This window comes from Podarcis filfolensis (genome assembly GCF_964270895.1).
Source record: "Podarcis filfolensis genome assembly, chromosome: 13".
NCBI classification, from domain to species: domain Eukaryota; kingdom Metazoa; phylum Chordata; class Lepidosauria; order Squamata; family Lacertidae; genus Podarcis; species Podarcis filfolensis.
Genome location: NC_139615.1, coordinates 17,849,558 through 17,865,502, shown reverse-complemented (window position 1 = coordinate 17,865,502; position 15,945 = coordinate 17,849,558). Strand labels below are relative to the sequence as shown.

General features: G+C 48.9%; 1 protein-coding gene across 1 annotated transcript; it reads right to left on the bottom strand.

Annotated features, from left to right (window-relative positions):
* Positions 1-2,175: 2,175 nt before the first annotated feature.
* LOC310748379 (suppressor of cytokine signaling 3-like) lies at positions 2,176-10,532 on the bottom strand. The gene is made up of 2 exons (XM_083584118.1): positions 9,711-10,532; positions 2,176-2,962 (listed from the first exon to the last, which is right to left on the bottom strand). Exon 2 carries the CDS (start codon positions 2,909-2,911, stop codon positions 2,297-2,299), a length of 615 nt encoding a protein of 204 aa, XP_083440244.1. The 5' UTR covers positions 2,912-2,962; positions 9,711-10,532; the 3' UTR covers positions 2,176-2,296.
* Positions 10,533-15,945: the final 5,413 nt, after the last annotated feature.

Sequence of the window (15,945 nt, the reverse complement as noted above, 5' to 3'; positions counted from 1 at the left end):
TTCATTCCCTGGACCCATAATACTACCCCTTGTTTTTCTGTACACTCAAGGGGGATTATTCCTGGAATTAGCATGCATATATGTATAGCTGAAATGCAACCCTTATCTCCAGTAGATGGAAACGATCGCTGCTGAAAATAGCATAAAGGTGAGCGATGAGTAAAGAAATTGGCAGGAAACAAGTTGGGATCTTTCCCGGAGGCATCTACGGGAACAGATGGCAGGTGGAAAAGTGAGAGATTTGGGGTCCGGGAGCAGAATTGAGCGCTTTGGGTGCCAACTTTGCATGCACCTCCCATGTGTGCTGTGTCTCATTGCTTTTAAGGAGACTTCCAAGCAAACAGAAGTTGAAGTTAAATTAGCCTTCAAGTTTTATCAGAGCAGCTTGAAGCTCTGGGTCACCTCGCCTTGGAGACAAATTGGCAGGGACTCCCAGGGTTTCCAGTAAGAGATCTGGCTTGCCAACAAGAAATGCAGAATCTACAACCCAAGAATAAGATTGAAATCAGACAACCCGTGACTGCAGTTGATTTAAATGGGGGCAGGGTGGCTCGAGTTAACGTTCGGGTAAACTGGAACAGCACAGGATACAAAAATTAACTTCAATTATTAATTGGTCAGGGACGCGGCTGGCGCTGTGGGTAAAACCTCAGCGCCTAGGACTTGCCGATCGCATGGTTGGCGGTTCGAATCCCCGCGGCGGGGTGCGCTCCCGTCGTTCGGTCCCAGCGCCTGCCAACCTAGCAGTTCGAAAGCACCCCCGGGTGCAAGTAGATAAATAGGGACCGCTTACCAGTGGGAAGGTAAACGGTGTTCCGTGTGCTGTGCTGGCTCGCCAGATGCAGCTTGTAACGCTGGCCACGTGACCCAGAAGTGTCTGCAGACAGCACTGGCTCCCGGCCTATAGAGTGAGATGAGCGCACAACCCTAGAGTCTGGCAAGACTGGCCCGTACGGGCAGGGGTACCTTTACCTTTATTAATTGGTCAGGTGCAGTTTTAGACAAAGGTAGCTTTGTCTAAAACGATTTTTTTTGTTTTAAAGCTTTAACACATCTGGTATGGCAGGTTGTTCCTGCTGGTTTGTACAGGGTTTGAGTGCATGGCAAGTGTTGAGCATATATGCTCACTGGTATAGCCTAGTCCCTAGTAATAAACTAGAAGTCACTGCTTTCTTTAAACACTGCTGCAGATCTGTGGCCCCCTCTGCTCTTCCAGGCTCCCCAGTGACATGGCCTTTGCACACACCAGGCTGTTTATGAAAACATACACAAGCTAAAGAGTCGCCAGATGCAGCATCAGATTAGCTGAGCTTGTACTTTCTTTTTGCCTCAAAACGTCTTTCTCTCAACAACTAGTTTCCTGTGTCAACATTCTCGAGGCCTGTCAAGTTACAGTAATGACCTGCCCTTAGGGCAGTGACTGGAAAGATTTGTGTCACGTGTAGAAAAATGGGATGTGGTGGTGGTCAAACATGAACAGCGAGTGGGAGAAGGATCCCTTTGCAACAGAACACCAGTCTGATCTGTACAAAGAATGCCTTTTCCTTGGTCATGGAATGCCCACATCCTTCCCCACACACTATGGGAAGCAAGGGCTTCTCATTTGTAGCATAGTGCACAATTTCTAGCTAAACGTTTTAAGAACCTTGGCTTGTGGCACATTAAAACAGGTATGGGGAACTTTTGTCCCTTCAGATGTGGCTGAACTGCAACTCCCATCAGCCCAACAAGCATGAGAAGTGGTCAGGGATGAGGGGGCTTTTAGTTCAACATCTGAAGGAACGGAGGTTGCTCACACCTAGAAGACTGGTTTATTCTGACAAAATTACTACACTTCTGATTGTTGCTAGATTACTGCATCTACCCCTCATTTAACACTGAGCAGTGCATCTCCTAGTGACTTTCTGGTGAAGAAGAGAACTCTTACCTGTTCTAGGGCAACAGTTACATCGTAGGCCATCAAGATTACAAGTGTGAACCTGCAAGGATGCAACTCCTCCCAAAAGCAGTTCTTTATACCTTTCTCTGGATGTGCTTTTTGAGATGGGGGCTTGTGTTACAAGCCCACCCAGGCCCTAGAATAGGCAGCTTTTTTCCTTTTCTCTGGTGATACTTGACATCTTGAGAGCATCAGAATGAATTTGAAGGCTTTTGATGAATGAAGAGATGGCTGCCCCCAGTATACCAGTTGGTTTATTCCACAAATATAATGATAAACAGGCGCCCCCAGCAATACACTGTGCAGACAGGCCTGCTTATGTACTGTACAAGGAATGTTAGGAAGGAAAAGAGCCTTTCAGGTGCACAGCGAGTTCAAGAGTCCCTGCGGTACTGGCAGCCCCTGCAGCTGAGCCCTGGCATCGCCTCTGCCCCTCATACTGGCACGCACTGCCCGGCGACTCAGCTCTTGCAAGGTGGGCACTTTGCAGCAGAGAGGATGGGTGAGGGCCAAAGGCACTGGGGGCTGCCCCTCCCTCTCCAGGTAACAGGGGCCCCCTTCTACTGCTCCCAGGCACAGATAGTGCTCTACTAGCCGGACCACACAGTGGAAGGCCGGGGGGTGGCCAGCGCCTGGCAAGGCCTCCAGGTGGAAAGCTGAGCCCTGCTGCTGGATGCGCAGGTTGGTGATGCCCGTGTTGGTGCGGACGCTCAGGGTGAAGAGGTGGTGGTGGTCGGAGGAATCTCGCACGAGGAAGACGCCGGGCGGCTGGGAGGTCAAAAGGCGCTTGGCTTCGGCCCCAGACAGGCTGCCCCAGTAGAAGCCACTGGCCTCGAGGCGTTCCAGGGCGCTTTCCACCCGCTCAAACTCCCCACAGAAACTCTTGAAGTGGTAGGAGGTTGTGGCGGTGCCCGTCATGGCCGCCGCAGCTGGTGCAGGTGCTGGCGGGCAGCACCAGCACAGGGGGACCATTGCGCCTCCAGTTGGCCGGGAGAGACGCTCAGTCGGTTACCGGAGCAGCATCTGAAAAGGAAGGCAGAGACGGTTCATGCAGCAGGAACCTGCCGGCTTTCAAATTCCAGGTGAAAGGTGCAGGTCTCTCCCCTGGACTCACGTCTTCTTTGCTCGAGACAAGGCATAAAAGCAGAACCAAGAAACTTGGGAAATAGGTCTGTTTCAATATGCACATAAATGGAGACACGCTAACTAAAAATGCTTCAAATTATTCCTGTGCATTTGCTGTGAAAGATCTCAGAGCGGCACGACTGAACAAAGCAGGTTTAGCAAAGTTTGTTTGAAAAGTAGCTTTGGCATTTTATCCAAAGCAGAGCTTTTTTTGGTTTGAGAGCCACATTCACCCTTGGCCAAAAACTTCCAGGTGTTGTCCATCAGTGGTGTGTGTGTGTGTGTGTGGTCACCTCACACACTTGCAACTCCATGCAGATCAGCTGAGATGGGAGGTTGTGGCCACCAGATCAATCTGCCAACTGGGCAGGAGGTGGATTGCAACCTAACCAGGGCACTGGGTTTCTCTGCCCACTCTAGTGCTGTACCTAATTATTTTTTTGCCACTGTCATCAAAATTGGTAAGGTCTTGGGGATGGGGGCAGAAAAAAACTCTCTGGCTGACCAGATTAAACCAAGGATGTTGTGTTGATATTCCAGTACGCCAGGCTTGTTAGAGCACTTGGCTTCACAGCTTTCGACTTCTTGCAGGAAGCCTTAGCTATGTTGTCCAGTGTTTGCTGGCTATGATTGAGCAAACTCAGCTCTTGCACAAATCTTTGCCACTATGGGAATCATTCATGAAAGTTATATCCAGAAGAACAAATGCAAATTTGGGTGCCCAGATATCAAAGCAGGGAGGACATATTAGGATCCTGAGTGATATCCAATTAGTCATACAGGGAATATACCCATTAAAATCAATGACTTGTATCCAACTAAGTTCTACTCGGAGGAGATATGATAATAATCAGATATCTAAAGGGCTGTTAACATGGAAGATGGAGCAAACTTGATTTCTCCCGCTCCAGAGATTAGGACTGGAACCAGTGGATTCAAGTGACAAGAAAGGAGATCCTGACTCTACAGGAAGAACTGTCTTAACACCAAGCACTGTTCAACAGTGGAACAGACTCCCTTGTATTGGAAGGTGGCAAACTCTCCTTGGAGGTTTATAAGTGGAGGATGGGTGGATGCTTTAGCAGATATTCCTGCATTGCAGAGGTGATCTTTGGGGTCCCTTCCATCTCTACAATGCCAGCACTCTAAGAAGCAATGATATTTCCCCCACTGTATCATAGTCCAGGGGATTGTATATCCAAAACAGGCTGCAGGGAAGATGCTCTTGTAGGAACCTCTTATCTGCAGTGTACAGTGGTACTCTCCCTTCCACTGCCTCACCCCTCTCCCACCTTGTTGACACATCTCCAAAGCTTTTCCTGTTACTAAACTGGACAGAAGCATAGAAGACTGTTTGATCTCGCAGATCTGGTTGTGTGATTTCTTGGAACTAATGGCTGTAGCTCAAACATAGCAGTGGATGAGAACTGTTGCTCTCCTTGGGTGCCAAGCTGAAGAAGAAGTGTGTGTGTGTGTTGTTGTCCAGCTAAGTTCAGAGTTTGTTGACTGTTCTGTCTACACTGCTGGGGCAAAATCATTGACAGGTAGCTCCGGGATCTTTTCATGAGCATTTCTGGGAACGCCTGGGAGCAACAAGGGCATGTTATACCTTCGGGTTTTACAACCTTGCACCAGCTACATAACTTGGCAACCCTACAAAACCAGCCACAGAGGGGAGTGCTGCAGACATACCTCACCCCAGGGTGCTATTTATCCTAGGACCAGGCCTGCTTAAATGCATTCAGACCTGGAAGAGTTGGGTTCAAATCCCTCTACTGACATCACATCTATCACCATACATTTAAAGCACATTTATAGCAGTTCAACAGGTGGCTTCCCCCAAAGTTCCCAGGATTCTTTGGGGAAAGGCAGGTGCTTTAAATGTGCTAAACATTTAATGATATGGATATGACTGGTCATAAAACGATTTTGTAAGAGGCACGTAAAGGTAAAGGGACCCCTGACCGTTAGGTCCAGTCATGGCCGACTGAGGTTGCGGCGCTCATCTCACTTTATTGGCCGAGGGAGCCGGCGTACAGCTTCCGGGTCATGTGGCCAGCATGACTAAGCCACTTCTGGCGAACCAGAGCAGCGCACGGAAACGCCATTTACCTTCCCACCGGAGCGGTACCTATTTATCTACTTGCACTTTGACGTGCTTCTGAACTGCAAGGTTGGCAGGAGCAGAGACTGAGCAACGGGAGCTCACCCCGTCGCGGGGATTCGAACTGCCGACCTGCTGATCGGCAAATCCTAGGCTCTGTGGTTTAACCTACAGCGCCACCTGCTTCTATGGTAGTCAAAACAGAATACTGGTCCTTGATGGATGGAAAACTCTCCTTCCTTTGGAATGCAACACCCACCAGAGTTTGGGGTGGAGATAGGGAGCCATACAAGGAATCTCACAGAGAGCGGGCAGTGAAGTCTTGGGGTGGGTTGTAGCGGTTCAACTATTACCACCTTGAAAGTCTACTACCCAAAATAGCACTTGCGGGGCCTGATAAATATAAGCCTGTTTGATCCCAAAATGTTTTTGTCTTTTTATAAGTAAACACCTGCTGCAAAGCCTTTGTAACTGATATTTCATGAAAAGGAAACACACCCTGCAACTTCCTACTTCCTGGGAAAGAGGAGGCAAAGACCTTTTTTTGTCACTTTGGAAAGGAATCACTGTTATGTTCATTGCACATTCTCAAGTAATTTGAACTGTCCAGCTGTCTAGGGTTTCCCACGGATTTGCAAACTGCACACATTAAGAACCCCAAAGTTGTTGCCCATCTCTGCTGGTGCCCTCTAGGTCTGAACCTCCTGATAGTCTCCTATAATAAGGACTCAAAGACTACTCAAGCGTGGCTTAGACCAGGGTTGCCATATTTTTGGTTCCCCTCTGGTAGGCGTCATATGCCTTTGCCAGCTGTGTGTGGGCAGAAATTCAACAGGTGATGCTTCTCCTTGACAGAGCTGTAGCAATAGGGAAACTTCACCCGATGCGTATCTGCTTGTGAGCTTAAAAAGCAACAACAAGGTCTGAACCCCTGTTTTAGAGCTAATATACAGGCTCCGCCTGGTAAAGCCTCCTCAGGACTGTACCACTGGAAGCTGAAGGCTGCACATTTGACAAGTTTCCCCACACCAAAACATTCATGCATACAGAAATCAAGAATCATCCCCCCAACATACTAGCTTCCATGGGCAGAGTGCAAGAGAAAACACTCCATCGTTCAATTCCTCCTTTCCCGATTCTGAAGTGGTGCAGCCATAAGAACACACCAGGCTGCAGTGACCATTCTGCTGCTGATACCATCTTGGAAGATCTTATCATCCCACTGTAGCTGCTTCCCAAGACCCTCTGAAAAAGTTAGGGGGAGGAGACTAACTGGGATGGGTGTGGTTAACTTGCTTTTGGGTGGGGGGGGGGCAGGAGGGAAGCTACGCCAGTGTTTACAAAGAACCTCTGCCAGAAAAGTGCTTTTGGAAGCCTTCATTCCCACAGCAGAATCGACGTGGCAAATGGTACTCCAGAAAAATTAAACAATATATGGAATTTCTTCTTATTTTTTAAAGGAGGCATCTGTGAATAATACTGAGAGGGAGGGTGGGGATTTATATTACATTAGAGCACAGTTCTGTTGTTCAGATACACAAGCTTGGATGTGGCAGCAGGATTCTAGTACAGTACCCTGTTCCCCAATCTCTCCTGAAAAAAAAATTGAGTTGAGCGGTGCTTTCTGCACCTATCATTCTTCAGGCAGAAATCACACCCCCCCACCAAAGCACCCTGTACAGGCTGGCAGGGCTGTGTTGAGGTTCTGATGCAGAAATAAAACCTCCACACCCACACACAAACATTGGGAATTTGGTAATTCCCAAACTGTAGAGCTGATACAGGTGGGCCCATGAGATACGGGGGTTCAAACCTTTTTCTAATGCCCCCTAGTGTTTGAAGCCAGGTAATGAATTCAAGGGAAATTGAATGCATGCGTGTGAGAGAGCTCTGGGTTACTGTGTAGGATACTCACCTGGGGAAATAAATTAATTTAAGACTGCTTTATCTAGAGTTGATTTGGAGAAAGGCCTGTGAGAAATCAATGGGGATAAATGAATCTGAAGAGGAACTGAGTAGAGGCAACCTCTGCTCCAAATTAACTGAAAAAATTATCTGGGATGATTGGGGGGGGAATCTTTGGGTGGGTTTTTCTTTTTTTTTAAGGGGGGAGGGCTGTCATCTTAGTGGTTGGAGCACCCATGGAAAGTCTCAGATTCAATCCCTTGGCGTCTCCACCTATGTTCCCATCTCTACATATACATTAGCACATGCAAATGTTATGCTAACGTTTGCCTTAGTGTCCAGGCCTTGAAACGGTTAAGTTACCCATCCATGTCCCTGCCAGCTTGGGTGCTGCAAGCAAACAGTGGCTGCCATGGGGCAAGTCTTTGTGCCAGAGGTCCAGCTGTCTCCCTCGGCAGCAGGAACAGGGGGTGAAAGGCTTGCCACATTCTGAAGAAAGGGAAGCAAAACACATGACCGCCTAAAGTGGGGCAGGCTGCGAGCCTATTAGTGTCCAGAGTCTAAAATTACCTAAGCGCAACAAACAGTATGAAGAAACTGCAAGCCCTGCCATTAGGAAACTGGGGAAGGGGACACTGGCTCAGTGGGTGAAGCATAAGCTTCGGATGCAGGTGGTCCCAGGGTCAACTCCTGGACCCCCACTTAAAAACATCAGGTAGCAGGTGATGGGAAAGGCAGTAGGTAGATCTACATCCTGGATGGATCAGAAGCCTGACCAGGCATAGGTCAGCTTCCTATGTTCTTTTTCCCCCCATAAAAAAAGAAAGTAAATGATTGACTGTTTTGTGAGCCTGAAGTACCCATCCACAATAAGGCTGCCTCTCTCAGCGAGTCACTGCTCTAGCTTTCCAGTCTTTGCTGGAGGAGAGAAATCCGGCTTGGATCAGCTGTGCTAGCAGCTTCCAGTCATACAAGAGCTGCTGTCAGATGTCAGATGGGTGTTGCCTGTCATATCTCTGTGTGAGTCAGTGCTCTGGGTTTTCCTTCTGCCTTGGGTGCAGTTGGACAATTCACTCCCGGGGGGGGGGGGTAGCGGCAGAATGGTCCCCTGGTGGAGGTTACCTGTTGAATCTCTGCATGGGTTTAAATCAAGTCCTTGATGGTTAACCATAAACAAGAGGCACATAGGAACATTCTTGGCACCGGTGATCTTCTAAGGCAGTTTTACTCCGAGTCCCACACACCTTTTCCTCTATACTTAAGGAAGAGTCTCTTCAACAGTGGCATCGCAATGGCAGAACACCCTGCCAAGCTGGCCACACCTCATTGCATCTCTTTCTCTCTCTTTCTCTCTTGTTAGCAAAACTTTTTTGCAATCGCTTTGGACTTGGAAGGCTTTAGAAAAGGGGATCACATTTAAAACGGAAGGCTTAAGCATGGGCATAAGTTTTCCACTTAAATAGACAGGACTTAAATATGCACATCTTGGGTTGGACTGTAGGAACACAGTAAAAAGCCTTAAACACAGTCAGACAATTAGTCCGTCTAGTTCAGTCTTGGCACCATTAGCAGTGGTTTTCCAGGGTTTCAGACACGGAACATGCCCAGCCGCACCTGAACCAGGGAACCTTTTGCAACGCAAAGTAGATGCTCTTCCTCTGAGTTGCAGCCTTTACCCCAAAAGGCCCCTCCTTTTCTCGCTGCTCTTAATTACATGTTATTGTCTCCTTCATTTTTCAAGCAGCAACAATGCCTTCAGGATGGTTTACGGAAAGGCAATCAATACCTATTTTGATGATGGTGATAACAAATAATGATGATGTTGATGATTCTAGGGATAGAATTCCACAAAATAGCAAAGAAACACTATTCATCTTTACAAGGGGAATATGTGGAAATAAGCTGGGGCTTCCAAGCAAGGTTTTGCTATGGTTTGAAAACCAACTCCTAAATAAATTTTCTGTTGGGTTAGCTGAATTTAAAAATCCTGCTGATTTTCCACTTCCTTCCCAATACTCCCAGTTGTGCAATCCCACTAGGTTTTCTTAAGGCGTGTGTGGTGGAAATGGAAAAGTCCTGAATGTAGCAAGTTGGCTGTGCATATTGTTTTGTTTTAATTACAACAGCCACAAAGATAGAACATTAATGTCCTCCAGCTCTCAAAAGCAAAACGTTAAATGTTTTGGAAGTTTGCATTTTCTTTTATTATTTTTTTTGTCAGATTTCCAATTTGTACAGATTCTAGTCCTTGTTTACCCCCCCCCCCACCAACCTAAACCACCGTGCTGCTTTGCCTATAATCTGGATTCCCCTTATTTCCCTAAATAATTAATATCCCTCATAATAATTAATCCTTTATGACGAGGATACAAAATTAAACTTGGAGAAAGTTATTTCTCCCAGGCTGACTAGCACCCGACATGAAAACCACCACAATAGTGCAGGAGCCAAAGTTACCAGGCACTGACTACTCCTCGCTTCCAGCTCTGGGCGGGCTGGTCCTGTCTCCTCGTCGTCTTCTCCCCACCTTTGCAATCTCAGCCCTGTCCCCCACTTCTGGCATCAACAATATAAAACAGGGAGTGGGATGGGGGTTATTAATGCTCTCGCCGTCGTCGTTATTTTAAACTCACTTACCTTTGGCGGCGTGAAAGCAGCGAGGTGCCTGTGTGTGTCTCTCCAAGAGTGGAAGAAAAGAGAGGAAGGGAGAAAACGGGTGGGGTGGGGGGGATCAAAATTTAAAAATGCTCTCCCCTTCGCGGGATCCTCTGCCGAAACCGAGCCCAGTCCGATCGCCTGCCTTTGCCATACTTGCAACGCCGGCGAGGGGGGCGGGTTGTGGTCGGGAGGGGAAAGCGATGCGCCGAGCAGAGTCTGCAAACGCCCCGCGCGCCTGGGGCGCACCGGATGGGAGGCTTGTTCCCAGGCTGGGCCAATTAATCTCTCTCTCCCCCCCGCATCCCCCTCCCCGGCACACACACACACCGGATACCTCCCGGATTAGGACTACTCAAGAGGAGTCGAAAGTGGTGGAAGTTGCTCGGGTCGGAGGAGGAGGAGGGGGGAGGAGTGTGCGCGCAGAAAGGCCGACCGATCCGTTTCCTCTCGCCAAGAATCGCAGCGTCTTTCTGGTTTCCTGGAAGTGCGTGTGAATGTGCGCGCGCGTTTCTGAAGCGCTTTTCCCGTTAGTGGAGTAAAGCGGGGCTGGTCGGCGGTGGGAGGAGGAGGAGGAGGAAGAGAGCGAGAGCCGGTGAACTCGCATCTCATGTCAGCGTGTGGCTGCTGCTGGCTGCATCGTGCTGGGAGCTGGAGGGACGGAGAAGGGCGGGAAAGAGAGCGGGAGCTACAAGAATAATATTTGAGCTGCTCCGGTTCCAAGAGGAGCTTGTATGTTTCACGGGGAAACTGACACGCTGGGGGAAAGAGAGGCTTGGATTCCTGGTGCCTGTGTGTGGCTGGGGTGGAGTGTGGCAAGAGTATTTATTTTTATGAATGGTCAGAACTTTCATTGGCCGCCGGAGGTGGCTGGCAGGCTCCTGATTGGCAGGAAGTGGCTGTGTAAACCCCGCTAGGCTCCCTCCCCCTCGCCCTCCCCCTCCTGCCTTTTTTTTTTTCCTGGGTGATTCCTGGAAGTGTGGAGGGGACTGTTGGTAAGGAGGAGGGGAAAGCGAGCTGGTCCCCGCCTATCCCTGCTGCAGAAGAGGGAAGAGAGGTTGGGTAAGGTGATCCAGGGGCTTGCAGGGAGATCCCGCGGGCCGAAAAGCGAAAAAACAACAGCCACGCGAGACCCGGTTAACCCCCTCGCCGCCGGGCGTCCCAAGAGACGAAGTGGGAAAACCTTCCCCCAAGTGGCCCGTGGCGGCTCCCACGCCAGCCACCCGCCCGCCGCCTTCACTTTGCGCATGAGGTTGCCCTCTGCACATGGGCAGTTTGCACTGACGCGCGTGCACGGAGCAGGAGTGTTTGTGCGTGCGCACCTATTAGGCGGTGTAGGTAGAACCTCTTGTGCGCGGAACATGGAGAGGAACATCCAATGAGAGCAGGTGTAGCGCAGCGGCTAAGCGACGGGACCGCGGGCCACCAAGTAGCCGGTTCGAATCTCGGCTCTGCCGTGAGCTAACCGCTAGGTGGTCTTACCGAGGCGCTGACTTCCACCCGCCCCGTCGCTCCCTGTAAAATAGAGGCCGAGGCTGTGAACTCAGAGAGGAGAGATGGTAATAATACTGACTTGGCTAACAGAGTTGTTAAAGGGGTTAGAACTGCTTGGCGCACGGAGAAACGCGCTGAGCACTTGGAAGTGCTATAGATAGTATTTTACTGCTGAATATCAGCACTGGTTTTGCTTTCTGAATTCGTAGGCTGGTTGTCTCTTAAGTTTATTGCAATTTTATAGGGATGTTTAATGAAGCATCTCATAAATATAATAAATAATACAAATGTGTTATTGTTATTGCTACTTACTACTACTACTACTACTACTAAGGGGAGCTGGTGGTGCTGTGGTCTAAACCACTGAGCCTCTTGGACTTGCTGATCAGAAGGTCAGCGGTTCGAATCCGCTGGGTGGGGTGAGCTCCTGTTGCTCTGTCCCGGCTCCTGCCAGCCTAGCAGTTTGAAAGCACACCAGTGCAAGTAGATAAATGGGTACTGCTGTGGTGGGAAGGTAAACAGCATTTCCATGCGCTCTGGCACTCGTCATGGTGTCTCATTGTGCCAGAAGCAGTTTAGTCATGCTGGCCACGTGACCCGGAAAGCTGTCTGCGAACAAACGCTGGCTCCCTTGGCCTGAAAGCGAGATGAGTGCCACAAACCCATAGTCGCCTTCGACTGGACTTAACCGTCTGGGGGTCCTTTACCTTTTACCTACTACAACTTTTACAGTGTGGTGTTCTGGGAAGAGCATGGAATGAAGACCTGGGTTCATATTCTTGTTCAGCAGTGAAGCTGGAGATGAACATAAACGGTACTTTACAGTGTGGTGGTCTGGTGTTTTGTTGAGACTGGGAAGTCCAGGGTGTGAATTCAAGCTCGGCTGCAATGATGGCTGGCTAGGTAACATTGGGCCAGTTGCTGTTTCTCAGCCCAACCTACCTCAGAGGGTTCATGTGAGGATAAATCTGCTGGCCCTCATTTGCCCCTAAAGCTCCATATACATTACACATACATTGTTTGTTATAACCTGCAGATACAGTGGTACCTCAGGTTAAGTACTTAATTCGTTCCGGAGGTCTGTACTTAACCTGAAACTGTTCTTAACCTGAAGCACCACTTTAGCTAATGGGGCCTCCTGCTGCCGCTACGCCACTGGAGCACAATTTCTGTTCTCATCCTGAAGCAAAGTTCTTAACCTGAAGCACTATTTCTGGGTTAGCGGAGTCTGTAACCTGAAGCGTATGTAACCTGAAGCGTATGTAACCTGAGGTACCACTGTACAGTCGTACCTCAGTTCTCAAACGGAATCCATTCTGAAAGTCCCTTTGACTTCCGAAAATGTTTGAAAACCAAGGCTCGGCTTCCGATTGGCTGCAGGAGCTTCCTGCACTCAATTAGAAGCCGCAACGGATGTTTGGCTTCCAAAGAACATTCGCAAACCGGATTTGCGGCGTTTGGGAGCCAAAACATACCTGTGCCAAGGTGTTCAACAACCAAGATACGACTGTATTGTGTTCCTTTATCTGCCTAACATCTAGGCTGATGAAAGGGTTTGGAAAATGCTCCAAAGCTTGCTCACTATGCAGCAACATTATGTTTGATCCAGTGGATTTTTGATATAGGATTATAGTGCTGCAAGTCTTACACATATGGTGGTGGACTTGGGCCAGGGTTGGAATGAGCCTTGGAGATTATCCTTAGTTTAGTTGCTGGTTTTGAGCCTAATTTAGGAAGGGGCTGAAACTCCGTGGCTGAGCTCATGCATTCCATTGAGCAGGTCCCAGGTTCAACCCCTGGCATCTCCAGGTACAGCTGGAAGAGACCTGTGTTCAAAACCCTGGACACCCCACTGCCAGCCCTACACTGCCAGCCAGTGTACTTGGGCTAGGTGGGTCAACTCTATACAAGCCAGTTTCTTCTGTTCTTCGTAATTTACCTTGTAGGGCTGTTGTGATGTAGAAGCGACGGTCCCATGTCTGCCACCTTGAACCTGATATGATACAAATGTGAAAAAGAAATCAATGCAATATATAGGTGGGGAGTGTCACTTGCTAGTTTTATTTAATATATTTCTCTTGTACTGTACCTCTCGATTTTACAGAACCATTGTAACACCAGTACCAAGTATACACATTTTGGGCAGGTGCAGACATGCAGGTGTATACCTTCCCATATGTATAGGTGGATGCGTGTGCAAAATTGGCATGTGCATGGAGCTTGTGGATTTGCCCTGAAGTGTGTGCATAGCACTGTATTCCGATGCACATTTACTTGCTTCTGAGTAGACATGCATAAATCTGTGCTATCTTGTATCCATTTATTCGTGTGTGTCTCTTTGGGTAGATCATTCCTTAAGGGTAAATAATGCGAATGCATACCTATGGTTTGTCTGTGCATATTATTGCAATGTAAGGTGTACATATGTGTGTGTGTCCCCTTGCTGTGTGCACATGCATTAAAATGCCTTCATATATGATGCCCAATGTGGGTGTGTATATTTCTCTTCCTATATCTGACACATGAGGAGCATGCAAACAAATATGATTTTGTGCTTCAGTACAGTGTCTGTGTACATTTTTTGGGGGGGGGAGTGTACACAGTTTGCACACATGGTGTTATATGTACATATCCTGGTTTGAATGTATAGTGCGATGGCGTCCTGGTGAGTGCTTATGGAGCACGTGGGGTCTGTATGGGCAATGTTACCCATGCGCAGATGTGTTTATATGTAGGTGTGCATGCAGTGCTGAATGAGTCTGCAAAAAGTGGCATGCTTGACGTACAATGATCATTTTTACATCTTTCGTCGTTTGCAAATCTCTCTTAATGGTTACAGCGACTGGCACTCTCCCTTCTTTTCACAGTAGCTCCCAGAAGTGTGAGCTTAATGAGTATACACATTGCGTCAGGGATGCAGAATAGGTGCTGGTTGCTGCTGCAACATCTCTTGTCCATCCCCGATCAGTTGTGTGTGCAGTAGAAAACAATGGAGTCAGTACATCCAATATCAATTGCTGGGGGCAGGGTAGAGGGGGGGTGGGTGGAGAGAGATGTATCTCTATTTTACAGCAATCCAGTATACACACACGCACACACACACACATCTCAAGGCACCCGCCCCAATGGAGCCACGGAGCCAGCTGCGACTCGCCACTCCCCCTTGGTGAGAGAGTTTCGGCATCCTGACACAGCAGCGCTCTGGACCCACTCGCTCCCTGGCCAGAGAACCCAGGCGTCCTGGCCCTGCGCTCTCTCCCTCTCTCTTCCCTGCTCTTCCTGGCTTGGGTGGTGTTTATGAGCTAATCATGCGCAGTCAGGGCCGTTAGCTGTTCCTGGCAGGTCTGAAGTTGCCGGTAAAGGCACCGCTTTCCTAGCAGTGATTAGGGGGAAGCGAGTGCGTGATGGAATGCTAAACAGCAATAACTACACGCGGAGGCAGCGGCGGCAGGAGCAGCAACGCTCCCCGGGGCTTTGGGGAGAGTGGGGCAAAGGGAGGGTCGCGGGTTGGGAGGAACGCCAGGCAGAGGGTGGCCGGAGAGCTCGCACGCCCCTCCCCAACACACCCCGTTTTAAGGCTGCATTGGATGAGATTGAAGCCTTTGCCCCAGAACTATTTTTTTTCAATGCAAGGGCTCGTCTGTATAATATGTGAAGCCAAGAGGGTGCCTCTGAGCATGTGCAGAACGCTTTACTACTGATTATTCGTGCATCTAAGAAGGGAACGACAGCTGGGGCGGTGGATGAGATTTAACCCCGGACACATCTGATACCAGAACCTTGGGGTGAAGGGTGGAATGATGATGATGATGATGATGATGATGAATGCCTCATCTATCCAGCCAGCGCTTAATCTGAACAGGATCTTAGCCCTAGAAAATATTTGAAATCATTCCAGACCCCACACCCTCTGCCATACCTTCACACCCTAGGGATATTTGAAGAAGAAAGAGTGCCTCTAAGGTCATGCCGAGTGCTTCCCTTTACCATAGGAGAGGAACCAGGTCACAGAATTTAAGCCCCTGCACTTTTCTTTCTATCCTTTTTGAGAGCAGGGGCGGCATTCCGTTTTGATCCAATCCTTCCTCCAGGGAGCTCAGACGGAACACGTAGAAACCACCAGCCTCCATTTAATCCTCGCAGCAACCCTGCGAGGTAGGCTGGGCTGAGGAGACTGACTGTCCCAAAGTCACCGGGCAAGCCCTGAGCCCAAGAAGGGATGGGACCCGGGTCTCCCCAGCCCAGCGCTCTAACCAGGAACGATGCAGGCAATCATTGTCCAAAGTAACACGTTTGTCTGATGTGATGGAGTAACACTAGCACACCCACACACCCCAGGATGCCGACTGTTGGGGGGCTTGTGATCAAGGAGACCCTACCACGTCCTTCCACAGCTGGCACACTATGATGATGATGGAGGAGAACACAAGGACATCATTTTTAACTATGATTTCATCTGTTGTTATTTTTCGGTCGATTCCGAAAGTATAATGTACCACAAGCTGAAGTGCTGCTTAAAACATTGGTGGCGTGTGTCTGTTGTTGTTTTTGTTTCACGAAGCATTGCTTGTTAAATAGTTAAGCATTTTTTATTTTATTTTTTAAAGGGGGGCTGCAAGCAATCTGATCTCCTTCGGTCTACATGCGCGTGGATGCGAGACATTCAGGCAGATAGACAATGCTGCCCCCGGCTGGAGCATACAGGAAGTGCAGATGAGATGAG